This window comes from Quercus suber, unplaced genomic scaffold, assembly GCF_002906115.3.
Source record: "Quercus suber isolate HL8 unplaced genomic scaffold, Cork oak 2.0 scaffold_165, whole genome shotgun sequence".
In the NCBI taxonomy this organism is placed as follows: Eukaryota; Viridiplantae; Streptophyta; class Magnoliopsida; order Fagales; family Fagaceae; genus Quercus; species Quercus suber.
Genome location: NW_027069626.1, coordinates 248,691 through 272,982, shown reverse-complemented (window position 1 = coordinate 272,982; position 24,292 = coordinate 248,691). Strand labels below are relative to the sequence as shown.

Below are 24,292 nucleotides of genomic sequence, written 5' to 3'. Positions count from 1 at the left end.
CAAATCAATTTAATCCATTTAATTGTAGGCCTCCTTATAAATTACATATAATAATTAAATAAGTAATAAAATTATAGGGTGTTACACGATTGTTGATGTTGTCTCTATCAATGTTGAGGACAATATTATTGAGTATTAAATGGATGATGTGAAATTGAGGTTGTTCTTGAAGGTGGAACTTCAAAAGATGCTAATCAAAATGAAAAGCATGACATACTTGATGTTGATCTTGATACGGATTATGATATGTAAAGTTCATAACAATTATCTTAAATGTTGTGTGCTTGTCTTCAAATTTTATGCTTGTCTAAGTAGCAATTGTTTTATAGTTTTGTGCTTATCTTGAACTTGAACTTGATATAGATATTGATGTGGTCATTTGTTGTATTGAGTTAGTAGCAATTGTGTTAAAATTTTGTACATGTGAATTGCTTGATATGGATAATGATGTGAACTATGATATGTAAAGTTAGTAGTAATTAGCAATTGTTTTAAAGTTTTGTGCTTTTCTTGAACTTGATATGGATATTGATGTGGTCATTTGTTGTGTTGAGTTAGTAGCAATTGTGTTAAAATTTTGTACTTGTGAATTGCTTGATATGGATAATGGTGTGAACTATGATATGCAAAGTTAATAGTAATTGTACTTATCTGTTTTGTACTTATCTTGAACTTGATATGGATATTGATATGGTCATTTGTTATGTTGAGTTAGTAGTAATTGTGTTCAAATTTTGCATTTGTGAATTGCTCGATATGGATAATGGTGTGAACTATGATACATAAAGTTAGTAGTAATTGTTATTGAGATGTTTTGTACTTATCTTGAACTTGATATGGATATTGTTGTGGTCATTTGTTGTGTTGAGTTAATAGTAATTGTTTTCAAATTTTGCACTTGTGAATTGCTTGATATGGATAATGGTATGGACTATGATGTTAAGTTAGTAGCAATTGTACTTATCTTTCATATCAATACATAGTTTCAAAAAATGCCCAAAAATGCCAAATACACTCATAATATACCAATGTATGAGATGACAAGATTGGATAAAATTAGGCAAAACCAAGAGAGAATTGATACTTTGAAATTGAGGCACATCTCAACTTTTCTAAAGGATTTTGCTCAATCCAATTGTGCAAAAGGGGAAAAAAGTGGAGCTAGTGTTATCATAGATGATTATTATGTACCACTTATTAGTGACGATGAAAATGATGATGAGTCATCTAATTCTTTAATTCATAAGGTACAATAGATGTTTCATAGGGTACAATAGATGATAATAACTTTGTTGTTCCATTATTTGTAATGACTTTGTTATTCCATTATATGTATGTTTGTTAGTTACAGATAGTACTAGGATGACTTACATGCTCACGAGATGAGGCATTTATCCCAGTCGTCCAATCTACGGAAATACCTCCTGAAGCAAATTCTCTCGCCCAAAGTTCTTCTAGTGTGGAGGTGCAAGCTACCGACGCATTAACTAGCACGACTAGTAATTATATAGAATATACTTAATTACAACTGCACACTATCTTTACTATTGAGATTATACTTCATTTAATTTAGCTATAATGTACATGGAATGTATAATTTTTTAACATTGATAATGTCTAAATAGGATATACTAGCATAAATACCCATGGAACAACAGGTGGTATAGAAGTACAGGCACTTGTTGAAAAAAGTAGTAAGCTGCCAGTACGTATAGCTGCAAAGTATGTTGCTCCTGTTAGGAAGAATGCGTGCAAACTTGTTAATCAAATTGGCGTACAAGTGCGAAGTCATTTGTCCAGTTACAACATGAAAAATCGGAAAAAATGTTGATTCTACTACTAGAGATGTAGTGCTTCAAAATATCGCGGTAAATTTAAATTGATAACGTCTAGCTTGCCTTTGTTGTCACTAAGCATATTAAATTCATATAATAATATTTTTATAATACATATACACTTCATTTTACAGGATTAGTTTGAGATACAAAGAGATTCCAACTTTGTAAGGAAAATATTAAATACAAAATGTGGAAGATTATTGAGTTACAGCTCCACCAAGTTGCATCAAGCTTATAAAAAGCTCGTACAATCTCATGGTGCTGACTATGCAAGAAGCCACTCGCAAAAGAATGCCACACTTGAGTAGTGGAATGGACTCATTGATGGGAAATGGACCAATGAGGAATTACTGGTAAATGATTAGCTTAATACTTAGATAAAATAAATGTATACTGTTTTATTCATGATCTAATAAATATCTTGAATGTTCTTTATTAGAAAAAATTAAAAAAGAATTCTGAAAATAAGAACAAAACTTCAGGAAAACATAGATGCAGGACAAAGGCACTTGCTATTAGGGTTGATGAGGAGGTGCATGTTTTTTCATTTTCTTAAACTTTAGTATATTACATGTTGTGATTAATTAATTATATCTATCTAATACTCGAATGTTAATTAATTAGACAAATAATAATGGCGGTTAAGTTCTTGAATTGGCAAAAATCTTCAAAGATGTTTATTTCAATCCATATACAAATATGTGGATACACCCTGAGGATGAAGCGACATATGTATGTGTATCATTCTATCCTTATCATGTTTGTAAACCTATAAAATATGTAGTATTAATGTTGTAATTGTTTGTTTCTTTCTTTCTTTCAAATGATAGGAAACTATTCTCAAAGTGCAAGAGGAATCATTGTCAAGATCCTAATGCAATTCCACTTACACAAGAGGAGATCTCAAACTTGGTTTTTAAGAAGGAGTCTGGTATTGTAAGAGGACTTGGCATGAGGCCTTTCTCTTCTCTAGTAACCACCGCCTCATCTAGTTCCTCGGTGGAATATATCCATCAGCTAGAAAGTGAGATAATTGAGCTCAAAGAGGCAAGAGCTAGGACGAAAAGGAGCGAGCTAGGGAGCAAGAGGTGCGAGCTAAGCAAGAAGAGGTTCAAAAGAATATTCTTAATTTTTTGAGAAGTAAGGGTTATGATGACACTCTTACCTATGGTGGTGGTTCATCTTCAAGTTAAAACACTTTTTGGTTAGTATTTTATTTTAGCAATTGACCCACACTACATGGTGTGACTACTTTTTTTGATGTATTATTTGAAACTAATTGTATTATATTTCACTTAAAAATCTATATTTGCTTTCTACAACTTATACATTAGGAGTTGTGATTTTAATTCATTGGTATGGCTACTCTTAATGCATTGTTAGAAATGTTTCTTATAACATAGTTAATATTTTTACTTTATGATTTTAATGCAATATTGCTTTTATATTTGTGTAGATTTCTTATTGGTGGCTTTAGGGAATTTACTTTTGGCATTACTTGAAGACATATAAGGACATTTTCCGTTGGTTTTAATTATATTATGCTACACTTTTTGTATTGTTATAAAACATCTTGAGTTATTGTTTGTGTTGCAAACAGTTATTGTATGGAAGGAGTTTGAATTAGATACTTGTTTTATTTTTTACTTGTGGAATGTATGGATCGATTTTCTATAAATATGTTGTTGAAATAAATGTGTTATTCAAATTTGAGGTTTTAATAATCTAATGACAGGTTATAGGTTAATATCAAAGTCATAAAAAAAATAAAAAATAGAAAATAAGTTTTAGTGACGAATTTTTTCGTCACAAATTTAGCAACAAAAATTGTTTTAGGGACGAAATATTTCGTCGCTAAATGTAGCAAAATTTTGTAAGAAATGGTTTTAGTGACGAAAATTTTCGTTGCTATATGTGTTTGGATTTTCTTAAAAATAGTTTTAGTGACAAACTTTTTCGTCACTATATGTACCAGAAAATAGTTTTAGTGATGAAATTGTTTGTCACTAAATATGATTTAATAAACAAAAGTGTATTTTGCGACGAAATATTTTCATCACTGAATAGTATTTTTAGTGAGGAAAACATTTAGCGATGAAATATTTTCATCGCTAAAAGTGTTTCTTTTTTAAATACAAATCGGACTTTTAGTGACGAAATTTTTCGTCACCAGGACTTTTAGCGACGGAGTTTCAGCAATGAAATGAGTTTCGTCGCTAATTAGTAGATTTCGTTGCTAAAGGTTCTCAGTGACAAAAAACTAGACTTTTAGTGACGAATTTTTTCGTCACTGAAAATACATTTTGTTGTAGTGATTATTTGAAAAAAAAAAAACAATATTCAAAGCAATTGAATTGTTAATGTGGAAAAAAATCATGAGACCCCCTTGCAAGTTGGGAGTAGTTAACGTGTAGAGGCTTTATTGGCTTGCAAACATTACAATGGGATGGTGGATATTCATTTGTCACTAATGCAACTAGTAAATTGCCTGTGCGATGCACGGATAATTTTGTAATATTTTATATAAGACAATTTTGGATAATGTTGTACGTATATTATAAAGAAAAAATAAACTAAATTAAAATAAAGAAATATGTACATTTTGAGATATTAAAAATTAGTTTAATAACTTCAATGCATATTTGTAGCCTTCTTAAGATAAGATTATTTTTTATTTTTTTTAAAATCATGAAACCAAAAATAAATTCAAAAGAGTAACGGGACCATGAAAATCTAAATTGTGTTGTATTCACATATTTCATACCATGAAATAAAAGTATGCCCAAGTGTGTCTGCATCTGTCTTAAAGATTATTTAAAAGTAAATCATGGTAGAATATGACTTTACATTGCGTACTAAATATTCTCTCTACTTATATACCCAAAACAAAAACTATCCAACCAAATTATCTAAACCTAATCATATTTAAGCCCCTAATTTAAAAAGAAAAAAGAAAAAAAATACCTGTAGGGGTTTCGGCGTCTTGATGGTGGTGGGAGGTCAATATAACGGAGGTGATGACCCTTCAAATTCCTCTTTCTCTCTCTTTCAAATGTTTTGTTAGTTTTAGGTCTTTTATTTTAGTAATATATAGTGAAATAATACGTTTTATTTAACAATCCACAATATTTTTGTATTTCTCTATCTCTCTCCATGGCTTTATTAGATTAGTTATTGCTATTGGTCTTTACTTATTTTATTTTGTTATTTTGTTTTTTTTTTAATACAAAAATAGTGGGTATGCTAAAAGACATGAAGAATAGTGAAAGATGTGGTATAAGCTTAGGCAATTAATGATATAACGGTAAAATAAGTTAATGTGAATTTTGGGTAACAGTAAAAAAAATTAATGAAAGAGATAAAAAATGCTAAATGCAAAATTAAAACACTACTTGACAGGACCTCATACACTCTCACATGAGGTCTCTATTTATATATATATATATATATTGATTTCAATATGTGAATCATTGTACACTGGATTAATGAATTTTAATTCGCTTCTTCTTTAATGTGTACATTGTGTTTTATCAAACTGTGTGGCTGTCAAATGTCTATGCATCCTGAATGCGTATGAATTATAAACTTGGCTAATCAATAGGGTAAGATAGTAAGAAATCAAATGGATTGTGTTACTTTAAATCTTTCTTGATTTTTGAGACTGTTAGATTTGTCTTCAAAGCAAGATGGAATTGACAACATTTTCAAAACCTTGGTCAGGTAGGAAACTTCATAGAGATCTTCTGGTTATAGACAGAGAGATTGCATAAGACAGATTTTATTACCCCAGGTAATTATAGAGAGAGAGATACTAAATAGAGGATGTTGCTCATTAAAATAGTGCTAGTAGGCTAATTTTCTTTAGGACTTTTAAGCTAATCAATTGTTAGGATGAAAAGTTGGATTTCTTAAGGACAAACATATCATATAGGCAATGTAGTTCTATGTTTTATACACTAAAATGCATCATTTACATTCTTTTTAAGAATTGTGTTAACTATTAAGATCATTTTGTGTTATCTAAACTTTTAGTCCAAGTTCACTCAAGGAAGCCCAAGATTACTAAGAGTAAAACAAAATGAACTGGAACTGGCAGAGGCAGTAGAAGGGTGGCTACAGAGATAGATATACTTTTTTTTTTTTTTTGGTGTGGAATATTCTGTCCTGATTACATGTTAATGGAAAAAATATGTTTTGTTTAATGTAGTTATTGACTTGCATATTCTGTGATTTTAAATATTCTAAATGATTGTTAGTAATATTATGGCCTACTTGTGAATTACCTATGGGTTTAGACTATTTCTAAAGTTTATTGTCTCCATTTTAGTTTTAAATTAAACTTTTCTCAGTTGAGTAAATCTTTTTAAGAAACTAGTATTATATTTGTGTGATGTACGCATCATGGTTGCTTTCTCGAGGTTTGCATTACTTGTTCCAACATAAGGATTGTTAACACTGCATAATATGTGTTGTCATTCTTGTTACTAATGAGCTACTGTTTTGCTTTGAAATATTAAAAAAGGTGTACTAGGGATGGAATTGCATATTCTAGGAGAAAATATTTTTCACTAATCTCTTAAAAGATTCTTATAATGAATATATGATAAGATTTTCACATATAAGTAGTGAAAATAATGTTACACAAGCTCAAGTATTCAGCCAAATGTCTCCATCTTAGGTTGAGTCCACGATTAAGAAAACACAACGTGGCGCCAACTTCTCCATCCAAGAAGACAATCTGTTTGTGTTTGCATTTCTCAATGTTAGTCAATAATGACAACACATATTATGCAGTGTTAACAATCCAATTATATAAACCTTTATTATAAAATAAAAGGTTTATATACTTTTTCAAATGGTCATGAAGTTCCACGAAAAACAACAAGCCTTTACTTCAAAACCTTTAATATAATAAAGGTTTTATTACATAGGTATTTTTGTATGTTGGGATTTGGTGGATAAAAATGGTACTTTCAGACTCTCTCTCTACGATTTTCAATGCACATGCACCGGAGACTGAGTTTTTTCTATTATAATTTTTCCTTTCATGCACTCGAGAGAGTCTAGCCGTTGTGTTGTTCTTTTTCTATCTGACTTCCAACGGCACTATTGCACTGGTAAGAACAGCGAAGTATGTTGGGAATTCAACCTCAATTCCATCCTGTGAGAACAAAAAAAAAATAAAAATAAAAATAAAGAAAACACACGTCAAAGAAAAAACAATCACACGCACAAGATAGTATTTACATGGTTCGGCAATTTGCCTACGTTCACAAAGTTACAGGGATTTCACTATTATCAGGAAAAAATACAAAGTGTGGCTACAATTTTTTTTTTTTTCTCTCTAAAAACACGACAACACAAAAGCCAAAACCCTAATCACAAAAAAAGGCCTCTGCTCCATGGACTAAGCCTCAGAAAAACTCTCATTAAAAATCACGCAACATTATTCGAGTCGGGTCAGGTCGTCAACCGGATCAAACATAAACTAGGCTCTACAAAGCCCAACAAAGTAGACAGTGCAGTGCATGAGGGTTGTACTGATCTTTTTTCTCTCTCTTTTTCTTTTATTTAAGTTTTGGTTTTGAAAGTTTGGGATCAATTTCATTTTGATCATTTAAGTTTAAATTTTTTATTTTCATGAAGAGGTCAGGCCTAATTAGAAAACTGAATCAAACATTGAAAAATTTGAAACATAAAAAGCGAATATATAAAAACATTATTCAATTTGAAGGGTTAAAATGATTTTGAAACGTAAAGGGTCAACAATGTTCTTTTGGCTAAGGATAAAGAAACTAGTAAATTAAAGGGTGCAATTTTTAATGTAGTTGAAATAAAGACTAAAAGCCATAAATGAAGCTAAGGTTGAAAATTGAATTAAAATGACAAATGAGAAAGGAATTTGAAAGTCTAGTCCCATGTCTTTTGTTTATTATTGGGTAGGGATGCACGCCCAAAAGGGCATGCATCATACTTTAGAAACAGACTAAATTGTCTAAATTTTATGTTAACAATTTATTGTGCATTGCATGAACTATAAAGCTGTTGGTATTGTATTTTAAAAAATTAATTTAAGAGAAATAAATATAAAGATTATAAGAACTGACAACTATATATCATGAAAAAACATGAAATGAAGTTAAACTTGGTTTTTTTAAGAAATAAAGAAATAAAATTTTAAATAAAAAATAATTTATATTAAGTATGATGTGAGAAAGTTTTGAAACATATATGTTATTCAAGAACCACTCAAGCAATTAGGATGCTCTCCTTAACTTATTAGGATTAAGAATAACCTTCTTTCTCTTGCAAACCCCCCCCCCCTCTCTCTCTCTTTCTCTCTCATAAAAGTACTAGAGAGTATATCACCAACCATAAAATCCCCCTAAATGATGTTACATTCACTAATTAACAAGATTGTTAATTAGTCATTTAAGTATCCAAAAACTAGGTAGTGGACTTTGACAATACCTCTAATTAAGAGGTTGAAGTTTATTCTTCTTTAAAAAAAAAAGAGTTGAAGTTTACAATATGACCTTATTATTTGTATTTGAGCAAAAAATCTTTAACACTCTATTTGTTTTGGCAATAATATTTTCTAGAAAATTAATTATTTTTCAAAAAGTATTTTATATAAAACTATCTCACTTCTTATGTTTGGTAGCAATTTTAAATGAGTTGAAAAAAAATTCATAACTTCCCTTATTTAGCTTGTTGTGAGATAGAAGTGTTTTTCAAAAAAATTAGTGGAAAACAATTTCTAAAATAAGCAATATCTTTTTTTGTTGACCAAAAATAATTTTCTTTTGACTCATTTTTTCTAATGTTACCAAACACTGAAAATACGGAAAACTATCTTTACTCAATATCTTCCATCGAAACAAACAAAGCATAAGTATATATATATATATAATCTAAATTATAATTTTGACCCTTAAAATTTGGGGTTGTTTTTATGTTGACCCAATTGTCTATCGATATCTCTAACTTTCTATAATAAAAAAATAAATAAATAAATAAAGAAGGTTTTTATTAAAAAGATTTACTTATATATTTATCAGATGTCTCCTAAATATTCTTTGGTTCAATTAAATATTATGGTGTACAATGGCGACTTCAAGAATTTTTTTTCATATACAGACAAAAAAAAAAATGCAAATACATAAAATCTTACAATTTTCTTTTAGAAATTTTTTTATAAAAATTTTGAAATCATTGTATGATAACCTTATTATCAAAATGTTGCAAGCTATATTTTTCAAATTTTTAGTTAAATAAATTTTTTCTTGGGGCTTTTTTCTTTTTGTTTGTAAGGATCTAATATATTGTTAAGAGACCAAAATTTAAGGACAAAGTTTAACTACAAACTTAGTTGTAGCCTAAGGTTACAACTCTCATTAAACAAATAAACATGATTGCATATTTTGGAAACTAACCATTGAATTGTATATAATTTATGTTCTTAAAGCACATGTTAAATTTCATATCAATCGAATGCTATTTACTATTCAAATTATAAACTTATTTTTTTATGTATAATTTTAGATTACAAAAACTCAAAATTTAAAAATTTGTTTGATGATATAGCTATTGATCTTTGATTTTCTTAAAATTTTGCAAGTATGAAGGATATAAAAAGAAAATGTAATCCAATGATGAATTTGTCAAAATTCACATCCAATAAAAAAATATTGAGTGGAATTGTAGCCTTAGACTACAATCAAGTTACCATGACTTTTGAGTAGAGTTTGTAGTGTACCTTTATGTTAAAACTCATTTCCCTTTTCCCTGTGGGTGTGTATTTGCTTTTCCAAAAAAAAAAAAAAAAAAGTTTATTACCAAACTTTGTCCAAATTTCAAAGTGAAATTATGTTGGGTCTAAAAAAAATTAAGGGTGGTCACAATTTTTTTTAAAGATTAAAAATCATAATTTTTAAAAAATTTATATATAATAATAATAATTTTTTTCCAAGTCAGTGTGGTCCTATGACCACCTTGAATCCTATGCCGAGCCACTCCTAATGGTGTAAGAGTAATTAGAAGAATAATATAGTGTGTTAATAATTTATAAACTTTTCTATTTCTATAAAATACACTAAATACATATTGAATTAATGAGTTATGTATGGTATAACAATAATTTGAGAAAACAAAAATGAAGTATTCATCAAATCTAAGGGGGCATTATTTAAATTTACATATAAATTTATATTTTTCACTAAAAATAGAAGAGGGAGGATGGATTTTTAGAAGGTCAAGGGCGGCCATGGTCCCCTCTAGCCCCCACCCCCTCCCTCTTCGCCTCTGATTATAAGTATGCATACACTTTAATTATTGTAAAGTAACAAGTAATGACACAAAAAGGTTACTACCGCAAATATACAGCATATACAGAATCTCATTATGGAAAGAATGATCATTTCTATTATGCATTAATTATGAAAGATTAATCTTTTATATGTAATAGATTAAAGTATTTACGTCTCCTTCCTTGGTGTTTCAACCATTCACCTATAGACAATATCATTGATAAATATGGTCAAATAAAGAATATACACGAGATCAATGAAACCTCATTCTACAAATTAAGCAAGTCCACCTATTTCTATACACAAATATATAATACTAAAAATTTTTATTAATAATTTCACAAAAAAATGTTGAATATTTAATTATTCAATACAAATCATAAACATTACACTGGGCCATATCATTTTCACACAAAACAATGTGTATGGGTATGAAATGAAACAACTGCAAACAAATCTTCAACATATATTATAAATGATGAAGCTGAAAAATTTACCAGTGAGTCACACGATGCCTTCGCGCTTGAACGTAAACCTACACAATACAAAGAAGAAAACCTATCAAAGGGTGCCGGTGTGGTGCCGGCCAAATACCCTCCGAAGGTTAAGTCAGAAAGTATTCTCACAACTCTAGAGTGCTAGAGAAGGTAAATAATGCGTACCTTTATTGGTGAGAGTATTGGGGTTTTTATAATAGTCGAAAGTTTTTCCTCTTAGACTTGGCATCCAAGTCTTTTCCTTGTAGAAATCCTCTTTTTTAGAGTCCGAAATGTGGTGGACAGATATTCTCCTTATAGGGAAGATCTTTACCAATACATGAGATTTCTAGAGTCCAAGTAGCGCAAGGACTCTGTTTAGGACCTTACGAGAATGGGCCAAAGTATTCCCACTAAGGGGTCCAACAGGCCCATGGCCAACCAGCCCATCTTTCTTTTCTCCGTCCGTATCAGGTCCGTCCACTTAAGGCCCGTCCACTTAAGGCCTTGTGTAAATAACAGGCTCGTCTATTCTTATGTTCGCGGACTATCGTCAGCCCGTACATTCACAATAGGCATCCTAGCGCGCATTTTCTCCCTTTCAATAAAGTATATTCATTACTTCAAATTCAATGGGGGTAGCAAAAATATTGTACCAATGATTCTTTTAGATATAACTCATATAAGCAAAGTGTAGGTAGTATCATATAAATGGTTCCAATCCACGTTGATTCTTGGTCAAAGGAAATAAAGCCTACTTTGAAAAGAGAATATAAAGACAAGAATAAGATAATATTTATCAAGTCAAAGAGAATTCTAACTTCTTTTAAGTAAAACTTGCACAACTTTTGACCATGAAATTGCATAGAGTCTGTAGCTTCAGTCAGGACTTATGAACACCATGGCAGATCAGCTTCTTCCACTCCAAAGCAATAAGTTAATAAAGTGATTTAAAAAACACTGCATAACTAGTGCAATCCATATGTGATATGACTATTATTAGACAAATATTTACATAAGTGATGGATCATAAGCAAACTCTACAACTGATCTGAGCTCATCCCAATTCTCATATGCGAAGAACTCACTCGCATCTGGTACTGGATTAATTGGAAAGCTTGAGGATGATGATGGAGGTTGAGCTATGGATGATGATGATGGAGGTTGAGCTATCGAGCTGCTCAACTGGCCTACATGCAGCTGGTTGCTCTCATTGTTAATATGATTAACAGTCTTTATCTCATTATTATTCTCATTTTGAAATATGAATGGAGCACCAAAGTTAATATAACTTTCTCGATTGTGGGAGCTCTCTCCACTGCATGCTTTAGAGCTTGTGTCAGCATGATGGCGTTTAGTAGATAATTCTCTCCAGTCTGGTGTGTACTTCCTATGCGACAAGTTTCGCTTGAAAATTCGACAGAGAGTCCAAATTTCCTGTAGCCACATGAAAAGAAGAAGATACATCAGAAATTATACAGTAAGACCTCTACAGATAGTCATCATATATTTTCCAATCAGACTCCAATCGGCTGTTATGAAAGTTTGGCTAGAAAAGTTCTTCATGGGTGAATTAAAACAAATTTCTATTATGCATTTCTCATGGGAAGAGTTAAAAGATAATATTTATTTTGGATGAAATGTTGGTAGATATACAAGTAAATATTCAATATTAAGTATAATGACAAAATACTGGTCGATATACAAGTAAATATTCAACATTAAATTCCACTAATTAATGAGTTCTACTAATTAAATTCGTAATCATTAATATGTGGAAGGAAGTACCACTTACTAAATACCTAATAATTTTTTGAGACCAAACAATAAAAATGTCTATAATGAATCTATTATAAATGCATAGAAGTGCATTTCTTCTCACTTGTTTATATCAAGCAAACTCAAAGCCCAAATGTTTGCATAACAATGAATAAAAATATTTTTATCAAAATCTAATTAAATAATACTTTGAAAAGTCAAATTTCTTAAGGGAATATCATTTATTATTTTATCTATCTTTTAAAATTGTATAAATTTCTAAAACTACCTTTAAATAAATTTATCAAAAAATTGAATTATTAATAAAATAGAGTTATAATAAGAATATTAGTAAATTAATGACTTTTATTTTTAGAAACAGGACAATATTTTAGGACATCTTAAAATGGAATAGAGGACAAACAAAGTGGAATGGAGGCAATACATTTTATACTCTACCAATCACAACTTGTCACACATTTAATTTTTTCTTATAAAATAACCAAAGTTTTAAAATTGAAAAAAAATCTAAGTACGTAACATATTATAATTGGTGATTGGTGCAACTTAAACTAGTGAGATGTGTGGGGGGTGGGGGCGCGCATAACAAAGCTGGTTTAATATTAAGATTACACAATTTAAGTTTTTCTTACAGCTTCTTGGGCAGTACTTTTAGCATTGTCAAGCTTGGTGTTAGTGTTGGTGTTGGTGTCACTGGGTGCAGGAAGGCGAAATTCATGCATCATCCAATCGGTTTTGCTGCCTTTCCCTGCAGTTCCACGGTAGTATACCAATGTCTTCTTGAGTCCTATGCAATCGCGGCCTTCTCCTCCGGTTGAGTATACCGGTTTGTCAATCCCGGTTGCCTTCCAAAATCCAGACCCTGTGACTCTGTTGGGTCTTATGCTGTTCCTATACTTTCTCCCTCTTCTGCAAAAGAAGTACCATTCTGTGTCTTTCACGGTGCTACCACTTGCTCCTGCAAAAAGATTTACATACCAAATGAGAAAGAGAGAGAAATGTCAAATAATAAAAATGGGGTTGTAATACCCTATTCGGCAAAAGAGGAAAAAACAATTTATGGGGTAATTGCACCTGGGAAACTTTTAAACTATTACAGATGTTTGATATTCAAGATTATTAACGTAGTTCCTCCTATTATTTGCATGAGGCTGTTGCAAGGTAGACAGGGCTTTTAGATTGTTTACCACTCTTATATATGCACAACAAGAAGCTGTCAAGACTAAGTCTTTTCTTCTCATAAGCAACAATAACATCTGAATCTAGTGCACGGATGGCATACAAAAGTACATAAATAATGAATCAGAAAAAGAGGAAGAACGTGCTCAAAGTCTGTTTTTTTAATGGATATCAAATTATCGAGGGTTGCAGTTGAGATTATGTAAAGTTTAGTCACTTTATTATGATTGCATATATTTGAAAGGAGAAATCTATCCTTTGGAATAACTTCAGCCCAAAAACGATTAAAAAAATTTCAAAAAAATTGTGGGGTGGAGGTTTCTCACTTTAGATAAACCCTAGAAATGATCCACAGAAATTTCAAATTAATCTTTGATGACTGAACTTGTTATAAAGGCTATTAATACAAAGTCCAAAAAAAAAAAGACATTTTCAAAACGAGTCACCATAGATATAAGAAAATTATTTTTGCTTGAAAAAATTTCTTCAGAAAGTATTGAATCTGTAACCTTTTTAAACATCTATTATGAATAAGTTCTTTTTCTATCATGGACAAAAAGCAGTATATTCAAGGAGAAACAAAAGAGATGAAATGATTAAGAGACTAAAAACTAATTAATTAATCCATACTTGGAAGATCCCATGGATCGTGTTTGTAGATATCAATCTGTTTGATGAGCTCCATGCTGATTGTTTTCTTGTCAACTTTCCGGCGAAGATAAAACGCGACGAGTTCTTCATCTGTCGGATGAAATCGAAATCCGGGCAATTGATCAACTTCATCCTCCAGCTGACTAGTACCTTGGTTACTCATCTTCTCCACAGACACACACACGAGAATGATCGATCTCTTACCTCCCTTTGTAGGAAACAACCTTATGAGACTTCGAATGTGGAAAAGAATCTTCTGGCTATTACATATATATATATTATGAGGATCTGAGTCGCAGGAGTAGGTTTTTAAAAGGTCAAGTCATGATGAGGGCTGACTATGATGGCATAGAGGGCACAAAGTGAGAAAGAGTCGTATTGTTATTCAATTAATTAGGAGAAAGTATTCCGTGTAAAAAACTCACACAATTAAGAATGATAATGGGATGGAAAAGGAGCGGAACATGTCGGGATGAGACAAAGTAGATGTATTTTTTCATGTCTGTTTTTTATAATAATTCTTTATCATCAAACTAAAACATTAATCAGTTTTTTGTGTAGTTAGACATTGAAACTCAAAATTCTTTTCAATTATCAGAGATTTTACTAATTAAACTAACTAGAACCCACGTACAACTATGAGTTTGGATCTTAATAACAAGTTTTATGCATTTGTCATGTCAACATTTAATTAAGGAGGTACCATTCAACAAAATGTAAGTCTCACCTAATTTATTATACAAAAATCATCTTAATTAAAATAATTAATGATATCACGAGATTTGATTTCAACCACGCACATTAGTCACAAAAATGGATGGTTAGTTGTATATATTCCATTTGAATTATGCATAACTTTTGTAAAAGCAATTGTAGCTTTATTAGCTTTTCCGTAACAAAGAGAAGCCAAACCCCATGAAACATTTATATTGAAAGATTAATTTGATTACCAAAATGTCCTTACAATGTTATCAAACCCCTCAACTACTACATGGGAGAAGAATCCATCATATAAGATCTTAGTTAGAATTCGTTTAGCTAAATTAGTTCTACTTATAGTTTTTTTCCATTTGTCTCATATTTATTGAAATAAACTAAATTTATTAACTTTAAAAATAAGCTTAATTTTTTTTTCCATAAGATTTCAACTTACAACATTTACTCTATGTTTTTGTTATCAGGCCAAAATACTAATTAGTTTTTTTATACAAGAAAGATTTAAACTTTGAACATTATCTCTAATTCGATGAGAAAAAAAAATTATTAATTGAACTAACTTAAACCTACCAAATAAACTTAACTTACTGCTAAGCCATCGAAAATTACCGGGATGTGTAACTCACCTTTCAATTAAGTATAAACAGTGGCCTTATGGTCAAACATGACATTATGGTTTTGTTCAGTAATGGCTTTCTTGCTCAAAACGGAACTGGGATGATATTGCCACATTGGACGAATTGACGGAAGATAAAGTCCAAGTCCTTTTTGTTATGAGTTATGACGATGTGGAAAGATTTGGATTTGCAATTTGGGGGTACAGGGCTATTAATGCGTGGTATTTAAAATTATTCATTTTATATATTATGTAATTAACTTATTTTTTGAAAAAGAAATTTCTGCGTTCTAGAATCCAGAGTAAGTCTACTAGAGCATAACCTTGTCATTGCTGCAGACAAAAATAAAATAGAAAAAGAAAAAGAAAAGATAAAAAAGGATAAAGTTCACTCAATATATTTTTATTAGTAGTGAATTTTGACAAATTCACCATTAGTTTATATCTTTATCTTATATCCTTTATACTTGCAAAATTTTAAAAAAATTAAAGATTTATAACTATATCATCAATAAATTTTTTAAATTACAAGTTTTTGTAATTTAAAATTATACATAAAATATAAAATTATAGATCATATAGTAAATAATATCCAATTAACACAAAATTTAACATATATATTAAGAATGTAAAGAACATATAATTTAACGGTTAGATTTTCAAAATATTTTGTAATATTTATTTTATTGAGTAAGATTGTAGTTTTAGGTTACAATCAATTTGGTAAATAAATTTTATTCTAAAAAATCCGTAAATTTTGACAGTTTTATGAAATAATATATTCATTTTTTTCAGCTCTATGGTGATTCAATCATCGCAGCAAACCATGAATATTGACAAAAAAAAAATATCTCACTAGGGTCAACCACGTGCCATGCAAAAAAAATAAAAAATTTACTGATATATGTCAGGGAGTTGAATTCCAAAATTCACTGATTAAAGGCACCAATTATATTGCCTTCCCTTTTGAAGGGTAATTTGAATTAATAGTATTTTTAATTTGGGAGAATAATTAATTGTATTTCTTTTAGGATTATCACACATTTGTACAATCAAGAAGTACAACTTTCGTTTCTCAAAAAAAAAAAAAAAAGACGTACAACTTTCTAGAAAGTGTATGATATATTTGACCAGTGGAGGTAATCACTAATCAGGTAAGGCAGCTCTTCCTGTCAATAAAGGAAATAATAAATAATAATAATATAACCTCCCGATTCAAAGGAAAGAATTGTCAAATACTATTCCAAGATGTGCTGCCTGTTAAAAATTTCAAGTTTTTGAATAATATTCTTTGGATGAACTACTAGCTTTTGACTTTTGTCAGGATTGATGTGGGTTTTCCATCCTTTTGCCAGGACTTAGACGAGCCCTGATATGGACATTAGACAAATGTTTTGCCGTATTTTGACACCATTTATACATTTGTTTTTAGATTTCATCGTTTTTAAAACGTTGTGCATTATGATTAAAATATGATAAAATGTATACCAATAATATATTTATTATATGAAAAATTGATAATAATATTATTACGATCAAAATTTATACCATTTAGTCTATCTGTAAAACAAAATGGTGAAAAATCTTGTATCTATAATATCCTTTAAAGTTGTCAAGAATTTTGTAATTTAATTAATTGATAATTTAATTGATTGATAATTATTAGTGTGGGGCCTGTTAGTTAAAAAGGTATAGTAATCCTCAGAAGTGGGCTCGGGGCTCAATGGCCCAATCCGAGGACACCTAGTTATCCGAGGACAGCCTAAAAAAGTTTTATTCTTACCAAATGGGTAATATAGGAGGAACAAGTAGATATTATATACAGCGGCATAACACACGTCCGAGGACACTAAAGTCCGAGGTGAATGCAACTTTCGTGTTAGTGGAGAGACTCCGCCAAGTTGTATCTAAACTGGAAATTGGATATAGCTTAAGGAGACGTCGGGGAAGGTAGCAAATATCTTCTAAGGCCATCACCTCCACATTAAATGCTTTCCAGCTAACACTCTGGCCGCATTAATGTGGAGGTGATACCTGAACAGTAACTAAGCAACTTTATGGCCACTAAGCTGAAGGTTCCGGTAGGTACTGGATGGGACAGAAAGGAGCTCCCAAGATAAGAACTACACGTGTACGATGGAAACGGGGGGAAAACGGAGTATATAACATAGGAACGAAGGAAATAAGGGGGACTTTTTGAGAAAATAGAAAAAAGAAGAGAGAGATTGACTGAAAGAGAGCCGAGGAGAGTTTTTCTTAAGAAACGAACTTAAAGTATCCCTTGTTACTTGATGAGTAGAACCTTTCCTGTTAAACAGTACTAGTTCTTGGACCCATACTCTAAAAATTTATTGTTTGGACTTGTTGGGCTGAAAACTCATTCATATTCAGGGTCAATCCAAATTGAGTCCCTACAATTGGCGCCGTCTGTGGGGAGAACTTGATCTGTTGAGAAGGAAGGGCAGGTGTGATACTCACGATGGAAGAGGGAGTACCGCAACAGGTAAATGCTAATCAGCACCAAGTAGAGTCTAGGGGCTCTCAGCACAGCAATCCGTTGGTAGACCACGAACAAGGGGAGGATCATGAGGGAAGTACTCGAACAACCCATACAGATAGAAGCCGCTCCCGGGGTAAAGGCCATGCTTCCCCTGTAAAGAGTGGAGGAAATTTGCAGCGTGAGATTAACAAGTTGAAGAGGGAATTGCGATATGAGCGACGGAGGCATAAGGCTCATAGCTCTAAGCACTCCTCCGAGGAGTCGGATGACGCCAGTTACAGGCAAAGGTCGAGAACTCCACCCAGCGAATCTTTTTCGTGTGAGGAAGAATACCACCATAGGCGAAGAAATAAGAGCCCGACTCGCCAGGGTCAGGGGAATGATGCCTTGAACAAGGCTTTGAATCAGGTCTCTAAGTCGCCTTTCACACGACATATTGAAGAAGCTAGTCTTCCTCAGCGATTCCACCAGCCTGTGTTCACCATTTATAATGGTCGAACAGATCCAGTGGAACATGTTAGCCACTACAGCCAGAGAATGGCTATTCATGCCAGGGAGGAAGCCTTAATGTGCAAGGTTTTCCCATCTAGTTTGGGCCCAGTGGCGATGAGATGGTTTAATGGCTTGAGAACTAATACTATTGACTCTTTTGAGAAGCTCACTCAGGCCTTTGGCGCTCGCTTTATTACATGTAGAAGGGTTGTTCAACCCTTGGGGTCGCTACTATCCATGTCTATGCGAGAAGGGGAAACCCTTAAAGCCTACTCAGACAGATACTAGGAAATGTTCAACGAGGTGGATGGGGCTCACGATGACGTGGCCATGAACACTTTTAAGGAAGGTCTTCCAACTGAGCACGATCTGAGGAAGTCTCTGACTGGCAAGCCTGTCACTAGTGTACGTCAGCTTATGGATCAGATAGACAAATATTGAAGAGTAGAGGAAGATCAGATGCAAGGCAGAGGAAAGGCTAAAGCGGCAACTCAAGAGAGGAAGGATTTCAGGCCGGACCAGTATAACAACAACCGACCTCGGAGGGACTTTGGGGGACAGTCAGGGCCTGCCAACTCCCAGGTGGTTGGCGCAGTGTTCTAGGAACCATTGCAACGAGTTCTGGAGAAGATAAAGGACGAGCTGTTCTTTAGGTGGCCCAATAAGATGGCGGGGGATCCTGCGAAGCGTAATCGGAATCTTTACTGCCAGTACCATCAAGACCACGGACATATCACCAAGGATTGTAACAATCTGTGGGATCACTTAGAGCAGTTAGTGCAAGAGGGAAAGTTGACCCAATTTCTGCATCGCTCCGGGGGCCGAGGAGGCCACGTAGGCTCGGTGTTTCAAGGGGATGCTTCGAGGGGACCTCCTTTGGGCAGGATAAACGTTATATTCGCTGCCCCGGGTATAACCGAATCTTGCCCTTCCAGGGTGATGTCTGTGTCTCAGTGCTCGGAAGAGGGTTCCAGTTCGAGGCCGAAGAGAGCCAAACCGGGCACCTCGTTGGTGTTAGGCTTCTCAGAAGAGGACAAGAGAGGAACCATACAACCACATGATGATGCTTTGGTGGTTACGATTAGAATCGGAGGGTATGACGTTAAGAGAGTGATGGTTGATGATGGAAGTGCAGCCGAGGTAATGTACCCTGATTTATTTAAGGGGCTGAATTTGAAACCTGAAGACCTGACAGCATATAGTTCCCCGCTGGTGGGCTTCGAAGGCAAATCGATCACCCCGTTGGGAATGGTTAGATTACCCGTGCAGATTGGGTCAGATATGGTGGAGGTAGATTTTATTGTGGTGGACGCCTTTTCTCCGTATACGGCTATTTTGGGAAGACCATGGTTACATGCTTTGGGGGCTGTTTCTTCCACTCTTCATCAGAAAGTGAAGTATCCCTCAGGGGGCGAGGTTTCAGAGATTTTGGGAAACTAGAACATGGCTAGGCAGTGTATGATAATGGCCATTCAACATCGGCCAGAGATAAGCACTTCGGCTGTAGCCGAGGGTGATTTATTGCAATCAAGGGTTCAGGGAGCCTAATTCGGCGCGTCCCCAGAGGAAATGATGTGTGAGGATTTGGAAAGGGTGAACGTTGGTGATGATCCAGAGAAGTATTTTCAAATTGGGGCTCAGTTGCCTTTGTTAGAAAAAGAACAGCTGGTCGAGGTTCTGAGAAGAAACGTTGACGTGTTTGCATGGAGTGCCTATGAAGCCCCGGGAGTAGATCCGAAGTTCATCTGTCATCATCTGAATGTCAACCCCTCATGTATTCCAAAGAAACAACCACCTCGGCGTCCGTCCAGGGTACACGTCGAGGCTATTAAAGACGAGTTGACCAAGTTGAAGCAGGCTGGGGCAATCAAGGAGGTATTTTATCCTCAGTGGCTAGCCAATACAGTTGTAGTGAAAAAGAAAAATGGAAAGTGGCGTGTGTGTGTTGATTTTACAGATCTTAACAGAGCGTGCCCAAAGGACCCTTTTCTTATGCCCCGTATAGATCAGTTGGTGGATGCTACAGTGGGTCATCCTCGGATGAGTTTCTTAGACGCCTTTCAAGGCTACCATCAGATCCCACTCGCGTTGGACGACCAGGAGAAGACCGCTTTTCTTACTCCCACTGAAAATTACCACTATAAGGTGATGCCCTTTGGTTTGAAGAACGCGGGGTCTACTTACCAGAGAATGATGAAGAAAATGTTTGAGCAGCAGTTGGGTAGAAACATTGAGATTTATATTGATGATATGGTCGTAAAGAGTAAGGTAGTGGCCGAGCACGTGGCGGACCTCAACCACACTTTTGAGATATTAAGGAGGCATAAATTGCGGCTGAATGCATCCAAATGCTCGTTTGGGGTAAGTTCAGGTAAGTTCCTGGGTTACATGGTGACCCATAGGGGAATTGAAGTTAACCCCGACCAGATTAGAGCCATAGCTAACTTGCAACCACCTCGGAATCCCAAGGAGGTCCAAAGGCTGATCGGGATGACCGCCGCGTTGAATAGATTCATATCCAGATCGGAAAATAGGTGTAGGCCTTTTTTCTTACTGCTCCACAAGTGGAAAGGATACGAATGGACTGAGGAGTGTCACTTAGCATTTCAGCAGCTGAAGGAGTATTTATCTCGGCCACCCATCATGTCTAGCCCCGAGGTAGACGAAGTTCTTTTTTCCTACCTGGCGATCACCACTTATGCGATTAGTTTTGTTCTGATACGAGTGGACAATGGAGTACAACGGCCGGTCTATTATGTGAGTAAGTCTCTTCACAAGGCTGAAATACGCTACCTGCCATTGGAAAAGGCCATTTCAGCAGTGGTACATGCCACCAGAAAACTTCCCCATTATTTTCAGGCGCATACAGTGGTTGTCCTGACTCAATATCCGATCAAAGCAGTACTTCGAAGCGCGGACTATACTAGTAGGGTTGCTAAGTGGGGCACAATCTTAGGAGCTTTTGATGTCAAGTATATGCCCCGCACTTCCGTGAAGGGTCAGGTGCTTGCCGACCTAGTGGCCGAGTTTGCTGAAGGTCCTGAAGAGATAGAGACAAGCCCAGGTGGCATGGATGAAAAATCGGTTGGCCTCATTTCCGCGCAACCTATCTTACCTTGGACGGTGTATGTGGATGGGGCAGCAAATCAGCGGGGATCTGGAGTAGGACTTGTATTGATATCTCCGGAGGAAGTCATCATTGAGAAGTCTCTTAGGCTGGGATTCTCAGCTACTAACAACGAAGCGGAGTATGAAGCCTTACTAGCAGGAATGGCAATGGTCGATAAACTGGGTGGAAAGGCTGTGGAAATCTTCTCGGACTCGGGGCTTATGGTGGGCCAGGTCAGAGGGCAACTAGAGGCTCGAGATACAAGAATGCAGGAATACTTGAGCCAGGTTAGGTGTATACAAGCTAAATTTGAATTTTTTAAGATAACTCATGTCCCCAGGAGTGGAAATGCCCATGCGGACTCTTTGGCTACTCTTGCCACCTTCTCGGCTCAAAACTTACCTCGGATGATCATGATCGAGGACTTGGGTACACCTACCCGAGGAACAATAGAAACGCTACAAGTTAACCAAGTCAATTCAGCGCGTAGCTGGATGGATCCTATAATACTATTCCTTGAGAAGGATACACTGCCCGAGGACAAGTCAGAAGCAGAAAAGATACGAAGGAAGGCTCCCCGATTTTGGCTATCCGAGGATAAGAAGTTGTACAAACGCTCTTACTCTGGGCCTTATCTGCTTTGCGTATGCCCTGAAGCGTCGGAGGACCTGCTAGAAGAACTACATGAAGGAATTTGTGGCAGTCATACTGGAGGAAGGTCTTTGTCTCATAGGGCGATCACCCAAGGGTACTGGTGGTCAGGCATGCAGAAGGAAGCACAGGAATATGTGAGGAAATGCGATCAATGCCAAAGGTTCGCACCGAATATTCATCAGCCTGGAGGAGTCCTTAATCCTCTTTCCAGTCCTTGGCCTTTCGCTCAGTGGAGCTTGGATATCGTTGGCCCTTTCCCTAGAGCAGTAGGAAATAAGAAGTACCTGCTGGTTGGCACGGATTATTTCACGAAGTGGGTTGAAGCTGAGCCTTTGGCTAACATCAGGGATGTTGACGTCAAAAGATTCCTATTAAGGAATATCATTACCCGATTTGGGGTTTCTCAAACTCTCATCTCGGATAACGGTTTGCAATTTGATAGCAAGGCTTTCAGAAGGTATTGTTCTGACTTGGGGATAAAAAATAGGTATTCTGCCCCAGCCTATCCACAGGAAAACGGATAGGCCGAGGCTGTCAACAAAGTCATAGTGGGTGGACTTAAGAAAAGGTTGGATGAGGCAAAGGGAAGATGGGTAGAAGAACTCCCGCATGTTCTCTGGGTGTATAGGACGACGCCCCGACGATCAACAGGGGAGACCCCATTCTCGATGACGTATGGAGCTGAGGCGGTGATTCCTATTGAAACTGGTTTTCCAACATTGAAAACCAATAATTTCACCCCGGATGGGAATGATGAGCTGTTAAGGAAAAGTCTAGACTTAATAGATGAGCGACGAGAAAAAGCTATGGTTCAGTTAGCGTACTACCAGCACAAGCTGAAGCAGGGTTATGATGCAAACGTCAGACTGAGGCCGTTAGCTCCAGGAGACTTAGTGTTGAGGAAAGTCTTGAAAAATACCAAAAACCAAGCCTGGGGAAAGTTGGGGCCCAATTGGGAAGGGCCATATCGTATTACATCCGTTGCGGGGATAGGGGCTTACTATTTAGAAGATTTAGATGAAAAAACCATACTCCATCCCTGGAATGTAAGCAACTTGAGAAGGTATTATTATTAACAAGTTATGTTTTACTTTCCTTTATAATTTATCTTGCTCCCGCAATATGTGTTTCTAGAATGAATGGAAGTATTAAACAGAAACTAAGTCATGTCAGGTCCTCGGACCACAGTTTAGTGGAAATTAGTACACTATGAATGGAAGTATTAAACAGAAACTAAGTCATGTCAGGTCCTCGGACCACAGCTTAGTGGAAATTAGTACACTATGAATGGAAGTATTAAACAGAAACTAAGTCATGTCAGGTCCTCGGACCACAGCTTAGTGAAAATTAGTACACTATGAATAGAAGTATTAAACAGAAACTAAGTCATGTCAGGTCCTCGGACCACAGCTTAGTGGAAATTAGTACACTCTGAATGTAAGTGTTAAACTGAAACTAAGCTATAACAAACTGTTTAGACATTAAACTTGCTTGTAATCAAGGCCTTCTAAAAGGGGTTCATGTGACTAAAGATACATATCGAAGTATATGCTATGAGCATCACTTAAAGCATTGTAAGGGGATTAGTACCCCTCTGGATGAAATATAAAAATGTTATCCTAGGTAAGTATAATTTTCTAATGAATGTTAAATGAAACCTTTATAAAGCCACGGAGGTCACTGTTATAAACTGCTTTGAGTTCTTAATAATCGAATATAAAGTTGTGATTCTTCCCTATCATGTCAACTCTTATCCTTCTTACTTTCCGAGATCATAAAAAAAAAAAAAAAAAAAATAGATAACCAAACATAAGAAATAAAGAACAATCATACACGAAATTATATGGGTAATAAACGAAACCCCAGATGTCTCTTATAACTTGCCAAAAAGAACTACCGTGGCAATCAGGAACATCTTTAAAAAAAAAAAAAAAAAGAAGAGAGACGCTAAAAGGAAGTTATCTACAAGTAA

General features: G+C 34.6%; 2 protein-coding genes across 2 annotated transcripts; one reads left to right on the top strand and one right to left on the bottom strand.

The window, feature by feature from the left end:
* Window positions 1-11,396: 11,396 nt before the first annotated feature.
* LOC112038269 (transcription factor JUNGBRUNNEN 1) lies at window positions 11,397-14,469 on the bottom strand. Its single transcript, XM_024071069.2, has 3 exons — window positions 14,212-14,469; window positions 13,035-13,360; window positions 11,397-12,060 (listed from the first exon to the last, which is right to left on the bottom strand). The coding sequence occupies exons 1-3, from the start codon at window positions 14,393-14,395 to the stop codon at window positions 11,635-11,637; spliced, it is 936 nt and encodes a 311-aa protein (XP_023926837.1). The 5' UTR covers window positions 14,396-14,469; the 3' UTR covers window positions 11,397-11,634.
* A 4,754-nt stretch (window positions 14,470-19,223) lies between these two features.
* LOC136069369 (uncharacterized) lies at window positions 19,224-19,997 on the top strand. The gene has a single exon (XM_065777811.1). The coding sequence runs from the start codon at window positions 19,224-19,226 to the stop codon at window positions 19,995-19,997; it is 774 nt and encodes a 257-aa protein (XP_065633883.1).
* Window positions 19,998-24,292: the final 4,295 nt, after the last annotated feature.